This window comes from Palaemon carinicauda, chromosome 5 (genome assembly GCF_036898095.1).
Source record: "Palaemon carinicauda isolate YSFRI2023 chromosome 5, ASM3689809v2, whole genome shotgun sequence".
NCBI lineage: Eukaryota > Metazoa > Arthropoda > Malacostraca > Decapoda > Palaemonidae > Palaemon > Palaemon carinicauda.
In genome coordinates, this window is record NC_090729.1 from 90,589,893 (window position 1) to 90,611,546 (window position 21,654).

At 34.2% G+C, this 21,654-nt stretch overlaps 1 protein-coding gene across 1 annotated transcript in view; it reads right to left on the minus strand.

The window, feature by feature from the left end:
* Positions 1 to 526: 526 nt before the first annotated feature.
* LOC137641024 (calcium/calmodulin-dependent protein kinase type 1-like) overlaps positions 527 to 21,654 on the minus strand; it is a 192,269-nt gene continuing 171,141 nt past the window's right edge. The window contains exon 6 of the mRNA XM_068373475.1: positions 527 to 1,726. Within this exon, the coding sequence (XP_068229576.1) occupies positions 1,662 to 1,726 (65 nt within the window). The 3' untranslated portion in view covers positions 527 to 1,661. The remainder of the gene's footprint in view (positions 1,727 to 21,654) is intronic.

The following is a 21,654-nucleotide window of genomic DNA, read 5'->3' on the forward strand; positions in this document are numbered from 1 at the left end:
TATATATAAATTAAAAATTCCATTTTGTGTTCCAAAGAGTTTGCGGGGAAGAAATATCTCTCACAACATCAGTTCCTCAGGTTCTCTTCAGGGTAAGTTCTGGAGGCATTGTGCGAATGTCCTCGTGCTGGACGGACGACATAGTCTGAGGAAACTTTTATGTTCAGCACATGCTTCTGTAACCTAATAGAAACTGGTGTTGCAATCACCAACCTCCTTTAGTCGTCCTTCTCGTGAACAACTTCAGTGTCCATGATAAGATCATTTGGTGTGTGAGTGTGTGTAATAGTGGAAGAAGCAGGAAATGTGTATGCACGTGGAAAATCATTAAATCTTAAAAATCGAATAATTTTCAGGATTGCTTTCAAACTTCTTGTGGTACCACCATCTTAAGTATGTTTGCTCATCTGCCCTTTTCTCCTACATGTACAGTAGATTAGTCACATGCAACTAACCAGAGTTCTTTGGTAATTCTTCTACTGAACTCTGTGTACAGTATATGGTCATAAAGAGTAACGTACTTAAGGCGGTATGCTAGACCAACCCCTGAGAGTTTAAACAGCCATTCCTGTAATTAAGGAGAAGAGAGAAAAATATATCGAAGACGATAAATAAATGTGTACCTTAGCAAACTATATATTTAATGAAACGTTTCAAATTGTGCAAATTTTTGGAATATCATTATGATTGTGATCCTTTTACAGAACATAGAGTAAACGTCACCAATATGAATAACATACCTTTCCTATCAAAATATTTATAAAACAAAAAACTTGTCTTTACAAAAGAAACTGCATATACATATGTTGCTGATATCTGTATTTGAAAATTTGTCTTGTTTATTCCAAACTCACTTAGAGCAAATGAACCGTCTCACAACGTACGGTTAGAAGAGCCTCCTAACATGTCGCAGTAAAACTTCTATGATATTCACTTGGTTTATCTCATTGCTTAGGTAGTATAACTTCATTACCAATTTCAACTACGAAAGGTACATAGGAGAAGGGTAGCCTTAATGTTTTCTACAGTAATTTTGGTTACAAAAGATAATGGTCATTGTTTCCCTCATGGATAGTGAGGTTGTGAGAGGTTATCCTTAATTTTTTATACCGCATTTAATTTTAGCAATAGGCAGCAGAGTGTTATGATGTCACTTTGAAATTTCTTCATATCATCAGCATGTTTATGCATTGTTTGGTACTGTTTTAAACACTTCATTACTTGAATAATCTCTGTCTGTCAATTTTATATGGTGTTTCTTTTTATCCATAGTTAGCTAATATGGATTTTGAAAACTTGATGCATAGTCTCAAAGAAAAATAAAAGCAAAAGTAAGCAACAGGCTATTACATTTCATTAGGAAATAGTCATATTTAGCTCTGAATGTATCAAGAAATCTTATACATAAATTTATAAGTATCCATGTATGTAAGAACATTTATACATATGGGCATATCTAACAAAACCCTTTATAACCATGCCTTCAAAAATTCAGTTATAAACTAAGGACAGCCTAACCATACCACATTTAAGAAGAAAGAAAATAAAGACAAAAAGAAAACTAGTGGGCATTTTCTGTTGGTGCTTTGGTGATGGTAGTTGTGGCTGGTGGTGCAGGAGTAGTGTTGGCATTGGTGTCGCTGGATTCACTAAGTTTCTTCTCACGATGACTGCTTAGTGCCAAGAGTCTCATTTGGCGGATTACGGCTGTTGCATGGTATGCTTGCTGTAATAAATAATATAACAGATTAACAAATTAACTCATATGCTTTGCACATATTTTCTAAATTAAGGAATTATTTCTAACTATTCATTTACCATGTACTATTTTCACACTAGCTATGAAATGCTTATTATTAATTGTAATACCATGCGAATATTTCCTAGGCTTTACTTTATTCTAGAAATGTGGAAATCCCCATCAATTGTTTGTTGACTGAGTAATTTCCTGGGGAAGAAATATCTGAGAACAAACTATGCCTTTTCTTCTCGAATAATAAAAGTTGATAGAAAATATACCCTTGAAGCTTGAGAAGTTAGTTCTCAAGGAAAACTAGTAGAATCAAATCTTTTATAATCATCATGATTTTTTTCACATAGTTCCTCTGAGTTCAAAAAAAAGAAAAATGAAAAAAAATATCCTAATAAAAGGAATTATTCTAAAATAAAATTAGCTCTTCAATAATATCCCTTCACTCATGTACAGTACAGCATACCGGGAGACAGTCGGGAGCTGCATGATACCTCGCATGCTGTCCCCCTTTTGGCTCATCAGAGGTCGATAGTATTCCCAGAAGCACTTTCCTGTCAGGACTACTATCACTAATTCTGCCACTAAGTTAAGATAACAAGGAGTTATCAGTAATAATATTTTTCACAGGTCTTATAAATTTCAACTTTAAATTAGGCTAGGATTTGGGCATTACAATTACATTAGGTACATTACACGATATCCTGTAGTGCTCTCAAAAGTTTACTATAGACAATGAATTAGAAGTAATGTCCCTTAATCTTTTTCTTCAAAGTAAAATAAAACAAGTAAAGAAGAAAAACATTCAAGTTAAAGTGCTTCAAGAGAATACTAAATCAGCTGGAGCCTTGGCGTTAAGGAGGGATTGTCATGAAAATGCAAGCGGAGAGTGACATAAGCTATTTTACACGCATTCAACACAATGTTGTGATAACTAGTTTAAAAGCCGTTGAAAATAACTTGTACCAAGTCTGGAAAAGCATTTCATTGAAGAGTAAGCTTCACGTTCTAAGCAGGAGTGAATAACTGTTAAAGAAGACTTGAAACTGACGTGATAAAAATCGATTACAAAGAAACATTCCAACTTTGAAATTAGGTTCTCAGTCAAGATAGAATTCGAACTGGGGAAACTTTCCGAGAAGAGCTTTATTTCCCCAAAACTTGGTACAGTTTAGCTTTTAAAGATCATCAGTTCAATTATGCGTTTTTCAGATGGGCTAAATGATTATAGCATAGCAAATGGAGCCCGGTTTTCTATTTGCCATTATTCTCTTAGAACGAGAAAAAGTCTATTTTTAAATTTCTTTTGAAATGCTTTGTATATAAATACTTGATTCTTAATGCCCAGTATATATGTAGGAAGCAATCGTTTACTTTGACAGCCATTTAGAACTGACAAGCTTTATCTAAGGTCACTCTGACAGTGGATAAGAGTTTATGTTTGGTTCTTGTACTTCCTTTGACTTGGGAAACTACAATAATCAATTTTGATTTCCTACTGTTTGGGGGGAGGGGGGGGGGTTGTCAGTTATCAATAGACTTTAGTCGATTGTATCTTAGCCACCATAGATTTTCATTGTAAGGCGTTCCACAAGGTAATGTTCCGGAACCTTGTCGCTTGCTGGCCATAAAGTAAGTTCTGTTATATTTTCACCACCATAGCCTTTATATCAAAGTGTAATCACTCAACCATTGTAGTTCCGATAAAGTCGACGCCAATTAATAAATGGAGCAACGTAAATACAGTTTTCCTGTTAACCTGAAAACTATCTGGAGTTCAGATATTCCAGAAAGATGTTGTTTTCAATTCTTGGACTATGGTAAGATATTAGCTATTCATTATAAATGAATAAATAAATGAATATATATATATATACATATATATATATATATATATATATATATATATATATATATATATATATATATATTGTGGCAACGTAACTGTTAGGATTTTAACAGAGGTGACGTGAATGCAAGTAACGTTTATTCAACAGACAACGAATTTATATACAAGCAGTCACGAGCGATAATGACGTAAAAATTCAAATGAACTGAAACATGCGATGGCAAGCTTGAACAGGTTGTTCTATTATCAGTGTGAGAGAGCGTGTATGAAACCCGTGCGGTACAATATATATATATATATATATATATATATATATATATATATATATATATATATATATATATACATATATATATATATATGTATATATATTACTTTTTATATAAATAAATATATATACATATAGTATAATGTGAAAATTTAATTTAATTTCTCATATTTTTGTCTTGTTGCTTTTATATTTACAGTACATACACACATGCATGTCACGCATTGAGGTAAAGTTCGTAAAAGATATTTTTGGTTAATTTACCCCTTACTTTATCCTTTGAGATAGGGAATTTATTCAGCTTTCCATGGCAATCTTCATTTGTTCCCTAGCATTATTCATTACTTATTTACTATACAAAATGGCAGAGAAGGTATGCTTATGGTAAGACCTGCTTGGACTGTCTTTTACACGAGAATTACTTGAATGCAGAGATAATCTTTTCCATTTGTGTTTGTGATTTTGCAAGTAATATTAATTGTTGTTTCACATGCCACATGAAAAATAGTAACTGTTGGATATATAGAAACTTTACCATACGGTATAACTAGTCGCTTAAAAGTAAAAATGTATTATCTGTATTTGCTCAGCAATAGCTCAATTTCTTTATGACAAACCCTATAAAATTAGTTATTAGATTATTTATTCAGGTTTCCATTACGATTTTTAGCATTATTTATTTATAGAAAATGGCAGAGAATGTATGTTGTTAAGTCGCGTTTAGAGCTTAGACCATCTTTTAAACAAGAATATCACGTGTGCTTAGATAATTTTCTTATGTGTGCCTAAGCATTTCCAGATAATTTGCATTATTACTTTTCATATACCATTTGAAAGGACGTTTATTGTATTTTCACATGGTATAAAAAACAATGTAAAAATCTGAGCATTCTGATATACAAAACGTTATCCTATATTTAGTTGCTAAATATACAAATATATTGATCGTCTTTGCTCTACGATTGCTCATTTTTTTCTGATGAGACCTATATATTATATAGGTGAATTATACAGGAAATCTATTCAGCTTTCCAATACATTTTTTTTTTTTATCATAGCGTTATTCACTAATCATTTATTAGCCAAAATGGCAGCATAGATTTGCTTACCAAAAAACTACATGATGACTGTTTATAAACGTTTAGACATCTTTGCGCATTCGCCAAGAACTCAAATTGTCATTTTCCCCATAGCATTTAAAAGGCTTTCTTTTCCTTTTCCCGTGGTATTCGACCAAATGCAAAAATATAAACATTTTGATATAAAAAAAAAATTATCATAGATTTAGTTATATAAAAATTAAAATTTATTATCAATCTTTGTTTTTCAATTTCCAAATATCTTTCTAACAATATATATCCCTTTTATTTATATGGTATATAGAAAATTAATTCAGATTTCTAATGCAACGTTCAGTTGCATTCCACGTTTATCCCTTGGTTAGTTACGCTATTAAGTGTCAACATAAGTATGTTGTCACAGGATGTCATTGGTCACCGTAAAAGATTTAGCATTTTGTAATCAACCACCACTCACTCACTACCAATGCTATTTATACAAAAATCATTGTAACAGTGTGACAGATCAGCCATTTTTACACACCGCATGTATGAAATAGTCTTCTAACATAACTTTATGAATATCTTAACAGATATCTTAATTTTTCAATAATAATTTCAACTATTGCAAAGATATTCTGCTTACATCATGAAAAAAACTTCCTTCATATTTCGAAATAATGCAATAAACTGGAAGTTCTTATCGGTTACACTTTGGCGATACTGATGCGAAGAAAATATTTCTCTGCAGGTGTGTAAATTTTGCTACTGGCTAAAAGTTATGAGCCTGACAGCGCTTTTGTCATATTCAGGATACACACTGTTATTTAAGTAGCTGGATAAAAAATCGTAAGTCAAGATGTTTGGAAGCTTCATTGCTAAGTGCTCTCTTGGTAACAGTTTCATTATTTTTCATATGAAATATTGCAGTGTATTTTAAAAGCTTCATAAAGTTTTTCACTTTTCATTCTTTTGTTCAAAGTTAGTTTGAAATCATATATTCTTCTGTAAACTTTAATTATTACCCATATCGCTCCATGGTAGTAATTAACAGGAATTTGACAAAAAATTTTCATATTCATTTCAGTTAATGTAACTTCAATAACATTAAGGAAAGCATATAATTACAATTTTTAATCGAAGTCTTAGAAAGTAGATCTCCTATGCCTACAGTCACTTTGATTCAATCCCACAAAAGTCTAAATTTTCTTTAAATTATAAACATGTGTCAATGAAATTTGTAGTGTTGATTTCTCGGATGTATATTTAGCTTAATTTGCATGTCTGGAGTTCTCTTCTAAGTCGGAAGTGTCCTAAACAGAGTCCATTCATTAAGTGTCGGGGGACTCTCCTGTGGTCCAGAAGTACCTAAATCATTGTTTTTTTTTTTTTTTTTTCCCCAAGACATTTCAAGACAAATGAAATAAGGAAATTTATCTCCATCTCTTGAAAAAAAGTTATCATCAAATTTTAAAGAAGTTCATTTGATACCAGTAGGAGGGGATTTCCAAATGTCCACTCCCTATTCTACCTTTATCAAAATTATATAGATGGCTACAATCTGAAAGAAAGTTGCTTGATGAGATTTAGAGTATAGTATGAATACAATCATCTTCGGCCATCTTAGTGGCCAGACTAGACACGATACAAATGTTCTATCCTTAGAACCAGCTCATCTCTTGTACCAATGGGTAATTTCTGAGAGCTATTCCTGCCCTTAGAATATCAACACGAGTAGTCATCTTGATGACTCTCAGGTCAAAACATTAGGTAATATATGACCCCACCACAGCTTCCACAACTAAATATAAATCCAATCCATGCTAGTTTACCTTTTCATTTTTTTCACAGTAGTAATTTTGGATGACTATGGGAAATCTCTACTTATTAAAACCAGAAATTATTGAAAGATTGTTAGTTTTAAACTGGGAAAAAAATACTCCAGTCTTTCATTGAGACGGAGGAGAGAGGGGGAGGGGGGAGTTTCTTACATGTGTAATCATGCCGGATAATCTCTAAGCACGAAGTTGCAGTATTTCTAGTTTTTAGCTTTTTGTGGAATTAATGAAAATGTGGCTGACGAAGCAACTTCTATGCTTGACTAATCTTGGAATTAATTATCAACATGCATTATTGATGTTCACAAAACTACACCTACTGAAACAAAAGATGGGCAATCAAGGTTATGTACCATTGCTGTACACACAAAGCTTGTCTAAGACCAGTCTGATGAGTCTGATTGGATAATAAGTAAATACGTAGGCTGTTCTAAGAAATTATCTATGGAACTCTCTTTCAGTTTGCTTGGTCTAATGGGCCAAGCAATATATCAGCATCCTGTAAGTCATACATGTTACAAATAGGTTTACAAAAGGAATGTACCTCTAGGTTCTTCTGAGGGTACAACTCATTAAATCTGTTAACTACTACGTTGTGGATTCCTGGAATAACTTTATTACTACTTCTGCCAACACAAAGACGTTGACTACTAGATGGCATAGTGATTCATATCTGTACCACGCTCAGGGCACCATAGTCTAATCACTGTTCATCACATCGAACCTTGCATGCTAGAAGAAAATGCTTGGAGATGGTTCTTAATTTGAAGTAGTTGATCTGATTCTTCCTGTCTAACAAAGTCCAAGTTCCTATCACCTGGTAAGCTAATAAATGAGTTCCACAATCTTGACTCAATGTATTTGTGAACATCAAAATTTATGAAGAGAGAATACTCATGAAATTCCTACAAAAAGATAACTGTGACCTTACTCCTGGAGATAGCAACCTTGACCTTAAAAACTGCAGTTATACCTATCTTATACCTATCTGTTCATCACATCGAACCTTGCATGCTAGAAGAAAATGCTTAGAGATGGTTCTTAATTTGAAGTAGTTGATCTGATTCTTCCTGTCTAACAAAATGCAAGTTCCTATCACCTGGTAAGCTAATAAATGAGTTCCACAATCTTGACTCAATTTATTTGTGAACATCAAAATTTATTAAGGGAGAATACTCATGAAATGACTACAAAAAGATAACTGTGACCTTACTCCTGGAGATGGCAACCTTGAACTTAAAAACTGCAGTTATACCTATCTTAAAAAATTACTGATGGGGACCAGTATCAACACTTACAAAAGGTGCTCGATTATAAATTATCACAACTTAGTAGACTACACAGATATGCAGTAGGTCTAGAATTAAGTTCTCAAACTTCATGTGAAGTCCCAAGCATCGGAAAACTAGAATTTGCATAAAAAACTAGTACACAAGGCTGACATTGAAGATTAGCCCCATCCTCCAATTGACTACAGCACTAAATGCTGATGTAATGGGAAAATGCAGCAAGCTGTCCCATACCTTCAACCTCAGCTGTTTCTGCAAAATCTTTCAAGTCCTGAATATATATGTTAAATCAAACTAGTTGTGACATGAGTGGGAGGCTTGGGTCCAGAAAAAGAAGTTGACAACCCTCTGATGACCTCCATCTCCCAAGCTTCTGCTGTTAGAGATAAGCTCCTGCCAGTGGAAAAAGAAGTCAGAAGAGATATTCCTTACACTCCCTTTTGTCCTACTGTGCCTAGAATTTTGTCACAGACTTATCCTTTCCTGATAACTGGTGACGGTTGGTAGATGAATATTCCTGAAGATAAACTGGGCATTCTTTGCTACCTGTTATATTAACCAAGTGACCAGCAGGTTATTTAGAGTTTCCTGTTCAATATTGACTCGACTGGAAGAGGGTGGAAAATCGTCGAAGTAGGTATATTGGAACTAATTGTCTGTTCCTTAATTTGCCGTTTGGCTTCAGCAAAATCCTTGGAGCATGTGATGCTCTTCTCATAATTTCCAATGTTGTATAGAAATCCCTTGATTGTGGTTGGGAAGTTTGTATAATTTTCCTCGATTTTAGTGCTTTCTTCTACCGTGTTAATCATGAGGCCCTTGCTTTTGAACTTAAACAGTTAGGAGTTGGTGGGCATTTTCTTAATATCATTATTGTACCTTCAAATAATATATTACAGAGAGTAGTTGTTGATGGGCACCAAAGTAACTATAGGAATGTAATATATGGTGTTCCTCAGGGTAGTGTTCTCAGCTCTTTACTTTTCATACTACATATGCAGGATATATGGTTTCGGCTTGAAAACAAACTTGTTGCATATGCAGATGATGCTGCTCTTTTTGCATCAATTCCACCCCCTCAATGGAGACTTATGGTTGCTGAATCCCCTGGTAGAGATCTAACTAAAATTAGTGTAGGGTGCAAATTACAGGGCATGAAGTTAAACCCTAACAAAACTCAAAGTATGATTGTAAGTAGGCTATGTCAAAGTCATCAGTTACTCAATATTCAGATCTTTGTATTAACAATGTCTCTTTGACTATATACAATTAATTTAAGATTCTAGGTGTGATTCTTGATTGCAAATTTACTTTTGAGAAACATGTGCCTCATCTTCGTTAGATTCTTTATGCTGATGTCTTCTAGAAGTGAATAATCTAATGAAGATAAGGCAGAGGAGAAGGACGAACTTGGAAGTTTGTCATGTACAGGGTTGTGCAAGCCAATAACAACGCACCTACAGGGAAAAAATCCACAGGGGATTATTGAAGAGACAGCATTACCAGGTGATATGTCCTTGGTGCCTTTCCGGGGTCAATAAACATTGTATGGAAGAAGGGCAGTGCCCCTTCCCTTAATACTAGGTGACAATAAAACTTCCTTCATTCAACGGAACATTAGCGATGTCTAAGGAAAGCCAACTTCCATTTGGTCGTGTTATCATTGTTGTCAACCTAAGGGCTCATTAGCGAGGCTGCGAACTACAATAGACATGCCACCCAACAAGAGCAAGTGTGTTATGGATAACGGCAGTGTTTCACAGAAAACTGTCACGCATGTAAAGTTTATCCAGAAATATTATTTGGTAATCTCAGTGCTGTCAGGTGTATGAGGACAGAGGAGAATGCGGAAAGAATAGGCCAGACTATTCAGTATATGTTTAGGCAAAGAAAAAATGATCCATAACCAGAGACAGGGATCCAATGTAGTGCTGTCTGGCCAGTAAAATGATAAAATAGAAACATATTAAGAATTACAATAGCGTCAGAAGACATATTTCTGTAATAAAACTAAAGAATTGGATCTTATATAAGATCTCTCCTAAAAATTCTGGCCAAACTAAAATGTCTCTCAGTGTTCTTATTGTCAATAAGATAGCAGCCTCTCAGTTACCTGAGCCTAGGGTATTCACAAAATATAATCTTAGATGAAAAGGGAATATGTACTATCCAGTAGGTAGATTAGAGATGTTTACCTATAACCACTTTACAGACAGCCTACCATAGCCTTATTTATTCCTATACGAATGCAAACCATCGTCCTTTAATAATAGTAGACAAATATTTCAGCCATTCTGGGAACAGCCGTTAAAACTTTTAACAAGGTAGTAGTAGGTGCTGACAGGTAAAGGGTAGACACTACCCACCCCAATGGCCACTGAGCAATCACTTTGATTTCAGCTGCAGTGCAGGACAGATATTCTTCTCTGCTGCCAAATACTCTGGCTGTATTATTCTTTTCCTTTTTCATTCAGATTGAATAATGTGCTGTTAGATCATCGTGATTGAGGGGTGTTAAAGGAAGAGGACCAGGAAATGCAGTTGTTTTTCAGATAAACTGTAGATGTTGACCGTTCTCTGTGCAAACCTGCCATTATCCGCAACATAGTTGTTCCTATTGAGCGACATGTCTGTTGCTGTTATTCCCTCAGTAATGGGTTAGGGATGCTATTCCATTTTCAGGGGGTCAACATGAAATGTTGAAAGCAGAGTACTTACTTTTTACTGCAAATACTGTGTTAAATTCTCGAACTATCGGGAATAATCTAAAATATAGAGCTTATCTCATTTTTGTCAGTTGGATTGAACTGATACAGTTCTATGTATCACAAAATAATTAACAGATTATTTCTATCTTATGAAAAGCACATTACTTACATGCATAATTATGTAGATGATCAGCATAGAAAATTAATCTACAATTAAACTGAGGAAACTTACATAATTGATACTCTCAGAGCGATCACTTTTAGGATTTGTATAATTATATAAAAGATTTATGTTTGCAACAGCATAAGGCGAAGGCCTAGAGGAGTTTTTCTATCTTAAAAAGTATCCGAGTTGTGATGATTGTCAATGAAAATCAAAGGGTCTCTTTTCCCAATCAAATAGAATCAGAATCAGAATACTGAATGGCACCAGTGGTTAGGTGGAGTTCAAGAATCTATTTCTTACCCTTAACTAGTTTTGAGATATTTAGAGGTCTATGAAGCTTTAGTATTAAATGTCTGTCACCTACCCCATTACTATGAAACAAAATTCCAAGAAATGCAATTTACTTGTAAAAGGAAATCTATTACATAATATCAAACCAAGAAGGCCTGCGTTCTCGTTACATAGGATTTTATGATCATAAAAGTCATGATCTGAATCTAAGTTTACAAAAAGAATACAGAAAAAAAAATGATTGTAATCATTCTCCCTGCTTAATTCTGTCCTAATGCTGGGCTTTTTTTTTTACTTACTGACTGAATTTGTTTATGTTATAGCCATATGGAAACCAGCACAAAATACTGACAGGTCTTACAATTAGCAAACCTACTATTTAAAAAGAAATAAAAACATTTACATTAGTTATAAGGCCAAGATTGTAGTTCTGGACACAATAACCTTAGTTAAATTATTTCTTTCAAGCTCTAGTAAATTTTAACATGGATATACCTGAACGATGAAATCCTATGATGAATAAAAAAAAATTCCTTTTCATAGACAACATTTATGGACAGCCTTTTGGTTTAATATCTCCAAAGAGTTACATATCACCGTTCTATATAACAAAATATAGTTACAAGATACTGCTTAGAAGACTTTATTAAGAATAAAAATGACTATTGAGAGATGCATTTTTCGAAAATTCACTCTTTGAAAATGATGAAATATCGTATTCAAAATATAGTAGCACCTTCTACATCGGTTTTCATGAATTATAATTCAAAGTAATTGGATGGTTACAGCTGGTAAAAGTTGGTCTTTTCCCAGCTTACAGAATGGGAAGACAATAATAACTTAACATGTAATCACTCATTCCATAATCTCTCGATAAATTTCAGTATGAAGTATCCCCTGAAATATGTCTAAACAACTTAGAAGAAGAGTTTCCTCTTTTTAGGGGAATCTCAGTATCTGGAACAATTCATGAATGAAATTTTCCGGGATGCAGGGATTTCCCGTATTACGTTATATTTGTACTGTGTCCTACTGTCCATTGCCCAATACAATTTTATCATGGTACACTTGCTTACGGAAAATTTTAAATAGTTTTTTTTATAAATATTAAGCTGTAAAATAATATGCATGTGATCGAACAAGCTAATTTTATTTAATTCTAATCTTAGTAATATAATTAACCAAAGATTCTATTGCAAAAAATAAATAGCAATTGCAATTTGTTATTAATTATTGGTTTCCATCATATTTAGCTTTATTATTTTGGTATTTAATGAGATTGATAAGATTTTAGTATAATTATGACCTGTGAAAAACTAAAACTAGAATTCTTTGCACACACAGACCGCATGCAGTCTTCAGTCACACATACAGTAAGAGTTGATGATGAAATGGCTCCTCATAAAATAGAAACAATCAATACTGCAATCAGCGAGCCTAGTTCTTAGTTTTGTGATAAAGAGACCCTCTGCTGAAAATGTCCTTTCAGCTTTCACTGAAGTTGGAGGTACTGATTTTAGGGCCTGGAATAGTTTTTGTAAATGATGTGCTCTCTCTCTCTCTCTCTCTCTCTCTCTCTCTCTCTCTCTCTCTCTCTCTCTCTCTCTCTCTCTCTCTCTCTCAGAAGAAGAAGAAGAAGAAGAAGAAGCAGTCATGTGTTTTGCGAACATATATACTACATCTTATAAAATATGTAGTGATATAAACTGTGTAGTAATCAGCAGGGCCAAAGCAACCACAACCACATTAACTTATGGGAATAACATATCTAATTGCTAAACAAGTGCAAATCAATGATTTGCTAGCTAACTTGCAAAACCAATGGACTAAAGTAAATTAAAAATTAGGTTTACACCTTCATAAGATGGATGATCAAGATATAAGGTCAAAGTAAAGATGCCTAATTCTGCTGGAACAAAAGCTAAGCATCACACCAGCGCCACTAATATGCTATCAATAAAGGTATAGCCTAAATATCATTGTTTCACATCCTTGTTTCCTGATTTATGTCCATATAAAGCACTCAGTTCCCTGCAAAATAAAGCATTGTTTGCAAGTGCCCATTTTCTGGTCTGATGTATAGTACATGAGTAAGCTGAATACAATTTCTTGCAAGGTTCTAATGAAGAAATTAATCACTATACAGCTAAAATCTAGGGAGTAAATAAAGGGTTCCATGGGATAGGTTTTCAGTATGAACCTTTTCCACAAGAAGAAAATCGTACCTAAATTACGGAAAGGTTTTGTTTATGTTTTAGTAAACAAAAAAGCCATCTACTTTTAAAGAGATTCTTTGAAAGTAAAATGTTGACAAATAAAATTAGCCTTTCAAGGTATAGATTTCTAGAAAGAGGATTGGTGAAACATGATGTATCTTCTGATGAAGATGAAACTCCAACTAATGGACTGTCCAAGTGAGATCTAATATCCAACAACATACAAAGATGCTTCAAAGCCAACAGATTGGCCAAGGTACCAGCCACCCGTTGAGATACTTCCGCTAGAGAGTTATGGGTACCTTTGACTGGCCAGATAGTACTACATTGGATTCTTCTCTCTGGTAACGGCTCACTTTCCCTATGCTTACACATACACCGAATGGTCTGGCCTACTATTTACATATTCTCCTCTGTCCTCATACACCTGATAACATTGAGATTACCAAACAATTCTTCTTAACCGAAAGGGTTAACTACTGCACTGTAATTTTTTCAGTGGCCACTTTCCTCTTGGTTAGGGTAGAAGAGGCTCTTTAGCTATAGTAAGCAGCTATTCTAGGAGGACACTCCAAAATCAAACCATTATTCTCTAGTCTTGGGTATTGCCATAGCCTCTGTACCACTTTCTTCCATTGTCTTGGGTTAGAGTTCTTTTGATTGAGGGTACACTCGGGCAACTATTCTATCTTATTTCTCTTCCTCTTGTTTTGTTAGTTTTTATAGTTTATATAGGAAATATATATTTTTATGTTATTACTGTTCTTAAAATATTATATTTTTCCTTTTTCCTTTCCCCATTGGGCTATTTTCATTGTTGGAGCCCTTGGGCTTATAGCATCCCGCTTTTCCAACTAGGGTTGTAGTTTAGCAAGTAATAATAATAATAATAATAATAATAATAAGAAGAAAAAGAAGAAGAAGAAGAAGTTGTTATCTCTTCTAATTATACCTTAAATGCCAAATCCCAACTATCATGGAATTTTGATTGAATCCTCTCTTTATCATAAAGTCGTGATATTAAAATTACTTTGCTGGATGGAAAGTAATAACTGTCATATAATTCATACATACATATAACTACTTATAAACCATTTAATACCATCTAATAAAAAATCGAATAGAAACTAACATGACACGTTTAGTGTCACAGAAAATCTCAAACAAACTTAGATTCAAGGAATTTATAATCGAGATCCTCTCCTAAGAATCCAGAGGGAGAGAGATATCGGTCTCTTACCAGTGATCAAGAAAGAAGCACATCCTTGAGTGATCAAGACTAAATGTCGCAGTGATTGTACAATGGCTTGAATTTACCAGCAACAGATAGTTTTTACTTTCCCTTGTTTATTAAAGTAATTTCATGAGAAAACTGAGTTGGTGGACTCAAGAATTTCCTAATTGCTATCAATCACTCTTTGCAAGATATGAGAAGTCTCCTTTGTCTTCGATTACACGTTACGAAATATGTACCTACATGCTGAGCATATTTCGACATTTACCGTGAATAAGCACAGTAATGCATTACAATTCATGGTTGTTGTTGGGACAAAACCGTGCATCACTTGTTTACAACATCAAAATTATCACAATACTCTTTGAAATGCACGAATCTCTGTTTGTATGAATTAAGTTTTCAAAACCAGTTGCTATTTTCATAGTTCAATCTTTCAGACAGTTCGCATAGTGAAATAAAGGCTGGTAGTGCTGCTGTAGCACAGTCATTTTACTGACAGGCCAATAAATTTTCTCCATTTTATCTAAGCAAAACACTTTTTACTATATATGCATAACCCTATTCAAAAGATACATTTGTTTTATTTCATAAACCTATTTCGTAAAAAGTAAGAGAAGAAAAATATGACGAACAAAATGATTATAAGAGACCCAATAGATATGTAAATGTATAAAATAAGAAACTTAATTGTATCGTGATGTTTAGGATTCTAAACACAAGTCATGCATCGGCCACCATTTTTTTTCTAGTATGCGTACTCCATTAAATAATCCATCGTTCTTTGCATACTTCTACAATAATATCATCCACCACTCACCTTGACTTCTGACATCTTTCCTTCCATCTTTCGCTAATTTGGACGAAATATCAACATACGCGTGTATGTGTGTAATGTCGTTCGTATCTTGCCTTTTTATAACATTATAGATTTAATGTTTTCCTTTTTGCCATTCATCGCAAGCGCATGTGTCTTCATAGCACACAGACACACAACACGTACACACCTACACAGACATCTAAGCCCTATTACAGGTATATATATGCTTGATGTCGCACAGCATTGGCACTGAACGTGCTGTTTCATGCCACATCACAATCAAAAGCTGCAAGCAGGAATTACCTTCAAGAAAGGCATTTTAATAGCAGGCTGTACGTAGCCTTCAACGGGACAGCTACAGTCCACTTTGTTCCAAGGCCTGCAGTGGCCCATATCTTACCAAAAAATAAGAGATGATGCTGAATTGCACATAGCCAGAGAATTCTATGATTAAGATGGCACCCTTTTGAGTTTAAGGGAAGCGGCCATACTCGTGATTGAACATTATGCTATGGTGTAAGTTAGCTATTCAGGTTGCTTCCAGATGTATTTCAAGTGAAATATTTTGGTGATATTTGATTTCTTATTTTGAAAACATGAGCATTACTAACCTTGTTTCTATACAGATTTTTTTTTTATCCTGTGCGCTGTATTTTATTCATACGGTATGAATAGACAAATGTTAAACTGCAAATTGTCTAGCTTATGCCTGTATGAGATAATGTAATATCTACTTAGATATATTAAAAAGCTCCCAGTTGACATATAGTACAATAGTTGTATAGAGAGTAACATTTTATTGCAAGTTTGTTTACAATTCTGTAAGGAACTACTAACAATATATGTAATGGGAGATTCAGACAGTCTGCCTGTTGTAAAGATGTTGTTTTTTCAATTGTTCCCCAATTAAAAAATTCTTTGAAAAATGGTCTTTCTAGAAGGCTATAAAACTATGACTGACATTGTGATGTTACTCGAAAAAAAATCGATATAATCTTTATATTAAAGAAAATTATCACTATAAATTATCAGTATAGTGAATATTTAGCAATTAGCATCCCTACTTGACTCTACAACAGTGCTTTCTGTCTTACACATGATGAAAACAGACTCACTCATGAGTCAGAACTGAATCTTTGGTTGTATACGGACCTTCTGCATCCAGTGTCAAGCAAAATCGCCCTTGACCAAAGGACAGGTGTGTAAATAGGCAACGTATTCTCATGCTAAAATATGTTGTTAAAAGTGTGTCAATTGAGGTTCAAAGTCATAGTGGTTCTATATAAGTGGTGTGATAAAACATTTTTGCAATAAAAAAAAATAATTTTACTACAATGATTTAAACTACACATGATCTGAAATCTTCCAGTTTTCCGATTTTTTATGTATTAATTATTTTAACACTAAGTCACTAAAGTATTTCAAAAATATAAAATATATCTTAGAAATGTAAGGTACATTACTACAAGTTCTATCTTGCTAATTTCACAAAATAACTTCTCATCTAAAACTCACCTAAAACTCAACTGGTACACAGAACAGAGTTCATATATGCAAATCTAATAAAAGATACAAAATATTCCAACACTATATAGAAATAAACATTGCATAATACTACTCTCCTGGTAATGTCAATTGTCACCTAAAACTTCATGGTATCATCAAGCATCTACAGGAATATTCTTCAATAAAAGCCTTATACAACCTTTGACAGAAAAATTAAAGGGGTATCACTCTAATTCTTATCATATTGCCATTGTTTTCCTATCTAGTTGAAAACTTACTTTATAAAATGCACCATAAGTATAAAACCAGAAGCTATTATAGCAAATGATCAACAAGAAAAGGGACTTGATTTAGTTTATAGAACTTGGCCATATGAAATGGTGCTGGGGCCTGGGAAGCCATTCAGTACTGAGTTACAACTGAGATGAAACACCACATTTCGTATGAAGGAAATGTTTAAATGTTGAATGCTAAAAAAAAGGTGCAACTAGGGGACGCTGCAAAGACCCTTTAGTAGTACCTACAGCGGAATTCGTGAGGTACACTGACAGCTTTACCCCCGAAGCACCTAGAATAGCATGAAAGCAACACTCGTCAACCAGAAGTTTCTTACGGTAGATGTATACCCTTCCACTATTCTGGGTAACCATGGTGTAATACATTCCCTCAGATGAATTGCCATGTTTAGAAGGATTTCAACATACATTTGTACCGGAAATTGATAGGTGCTGAGGGCATATTTTCGTGAAATTCAAAACCAAAAAATTTCCAGTAAAAATTTTTACAGGAACGACCAAAATATATGAAAATACACAATGCACATTTCACCAAGGAAGAATTAAAATTTACAACATATTGTATAATTCTCTAAGTCTAAAATCAGAAAAACACCAATATAATCTCACCCTTAAAAAAAAAAAATCAGTAAACTACACATGAAAAATATTTCAAACTGAAACCTCACATTTTCCTCCAAGCTCAGAATGAACACCAATTACCAATAAAAACAAAAGAGCCACTACAGTCAGAGAAATACAGTAGCAAAGACAATAAAGATAAGACTGGATAGCCCTCCTATAAAAACCCTATGCACAAGCGCCAGCTATTACCAATGCACTTTACTAAATTGCTAACTAAAGAACATACCAGGCCATCCCCTTTATCTTACGTAGCGCAAGTGAAATGCTGGAATACATTACGCAGCCGTTGCCCACTAGACAGTAATTAAAAAAAATCCTGTTCCTAGCAATGAGCATGTACGTACAATAAGTAGTGGGTCTGAATTGTTTGCGTGCAAATTTTTCTTACTAGTGAAGTTGACTTATAGGTGGGCACGACTTTGCTACCTTGATCATGAATTATTTGCATCAGATTAGTGGTTGAATCCTGGCTGTTGATAAGTAACTACCTGTCTAGGTATTGTTAAACGTATTCTTCATTCATTCCAGGCCTCTTTATCTACCCATTTGTGTAACACCTCATGTACAAAAATTCTGTGTTTGGATATTTTGGTTTTCAGATAAAGTAAATTTGATTGAAAAAATCGATGGACAGATGGATGTATTCAAGCTGAATCAGATTGTGATAGCCACCTAAAGGACGGAATATATGATTGAACCTGGCAGAATGTACTGATAACTGCACGGCAGTAACATGTCTTTGTCTCAAAATTGGGTAACCGAGCCATAACAGGAAAAACAATAGATCGATGTTTACTGACTATTTCAATTACCACCAAATTACCAGACTTATTTCAGAACTTGGCTTTTCAGTATTTGAGTTTGATTTTTAATATCCTGTCAATCTATACTTCCATGCCAGGACCACTGATGGGAAGTTGGTCTCTTCAGAGCAAAACAAGCCCTTTTCCACAGAAATTCTGTGTAAATTTGGGGTTATCAAATATAGCTTTAAGATTCCATTATGATTGATGAAGAGGGTGATAAAATACTAAATTTTCAAAACGAGAGAATTTTCCTAGAAATATCCTCTTGTAACCAAAACAGTGTAAATGGTAACGTCCCTGATTGGTGATAACCAGAATGAGACTCAAGTCCCGCTCAAACTCATTAGTTCCTTTGGTGGCTGCAACGTCACCATCATAGGGAGCTTAGGAATGGGGGGATTTGAGGGCACCTATAGGTCTATCTGCTGAGTCATCAGCAGCCGTTGCCTTGTCCTTCTTGCTCCTATTTTGATTGGAGAGGGGCATTGGGCGCTGATCATGGTCAGTCTCTAGGGCATAGTCCTGCTTGATAAGAAAACATCGTTATCCCTTGCCTCTGCCATTTATGAGCGGCCTTTAAACCTTTAAACTGCTTCTTTGTCATTCATACTTTCAAATACCGACAAGAAATTAGAAATGGATTTATTTGAACTTTAATTTTCTTTTTCATTAGAATCTATGACAGTTGATCATTAATAGAAATAAAGAAATCCTATCATATTTTTTTCTTACTACTAAAACTGTTGCCTACGATATACTGGTCAGCTAGGTTAATGAGAAAGCAGTTATTTGCATAGATTCGGTTTACATATATTCATAAATAATATAAGGAAGAACATGGTGCCATAGATCTGTTTAGGTAAGTATGGAGGGGGTTAAGTAAAGGTACAGCACTCAAGATTGGGATAGGGGTGAAAGGGAGGGCTCAATGTTTACTAGTGATGAGGCATGAATAATTTTTTTTTTTTTTTTTAAATTTCTTAACAGTAGTTTTCTATTGTTTCAGCTCTTAATCATAAGAAGACTGATTTTGCTTACAATTACTTTTCTATCCTATCTCATCCATTCCCATCTTCCATCTTTATAAAACTTCGATAATTTCTTATGTTTCTGTAATTAGCAACTATTTATCTGTACAGAGCAACTACTAGGATTCTACTTTCTACAATCTCACGAAGCATTTACTACTGGTATAAAAAAATTCAGAGCTTATCTTGACGTATATTAACCTTTATCTCAAATTCCTCTTATAATTCAGTCAGTGTCTTCACTCTAGACCTAGCATAATGTTGTAATACATCATTATTGAGTACCATTTTTCATTATACTTCCATACAATCTGACCAGCCCAAGTTAGCAAGTTAGTTATTATTACTGATTTGGTGGTCTTGAAGTTTCAACTCTAGCTGGTTTAGGCAGGTCACTTGCTACTGATGGTAACAGATCTTTTTCCTTTTTCCACTTCTCAATGGTAGGCCTATTCCTTACTAGCCAGATATAAAATGTTCTATTTGTACCTCTGTTATGTCTTCATTCTTAATTTCATACAATTCTGGATCTTTTGGTCTGTTTATTTTCATACGTGCCTTAGCCATCTCATGTTAACAATTTCCAAATCATATTAATTTTCAAAATAGATTCTTATTGCTCATTGTTATGCACCTCTAACACTTTTCATCTTCACAATTGTTCTTCTAATCCCTTCAGATAATATATTTCATTCTGCCATCTATGTTATTTCATGACAACACCTATCAGTTCATAATCCATTCTTAATCACTTTTTATTCATGATGGTACTCGAACCTTTGCACTTTTTATCTTCCAATGACTCTCCAAGTCTCATGAGGCACCACATTTTCCATTGGTATGTAACTCTGTTATATCATGCCAAAGTCCTCCATCTCATATTCCTTTAATTAATTTTGTCTTATTACTGACAGTCCTCGAGGTTCAGAACTTTTCCTTTTCCTTTTCTTTGGACCTCAGACTCTCTATTAGTACCCTGTCAAGCCATGTTACCATTGCCCAGTTCATATTAATTTTCTTGATTACTTACTGATATCAATAATCATTAAACTTTTCCACTTTTTATTTTCCCAAGGGTTCTCCTAACATCTACAGTCTTCGTATTCTCCCTTAGTACTCCAATCATCTTATTTCATTTTCATTTTCTTAATCTCTTGTTACTGGTGGTCCTGGAGATCCTGCCTCTTCAGATGACATTTTCTATTGGCACCCTAGTCATCTCATGACTAAATTATTTCTAATTATTGATGGTCCTGAAACTTACATTCTTAATCTTCCGAACTGGTATACAATTCTTGTCAGACAACACATTTCAGGTAATGTTCATTTTCTTAATACCTTATCACTGATGGCCCTGAACCTCTTGTGCTTTTCATCTTCCCCAGGGCTTTCCTAACCTCTTAGAGCAATACATTCTCCAATGGTACCTCACGCAGCTCATGGGAACGTTTTCCAGATCATATTAATTTACTTGATCACTTCTTATTACTGAAGGTCGATGAGCTCCTGAGACTTTCATCTTCCGAAGGGATTTCTTAACCTCTTCAGATATTATATCATCCACTGGTATCTATGTACCATCCCCATCGAATGACAACTCCCTTCAAGGCATATTCATCGTTTTAATCACCTCTTATCACTAATGATCCTAGAACGATTGGAATTTACACAGTCCCAACGGCTATTCTAACCTCTTCATACAACAAAGTCTCTCACGTCATCTCATATTAATATTCAACGGTTGTTGTTATTTAATTTCTCAATTAATTCTTATTACTGATGGTTCATGAACATTTTTAAATTTTGTCCTCCAAAGGGATCTCTCAATTTCTTTAAACAATGCAGTTTCTATTATCACCTCATCCATCTCATGTTAACGTCCTCCATGCCATACTAATTTTCTTAAT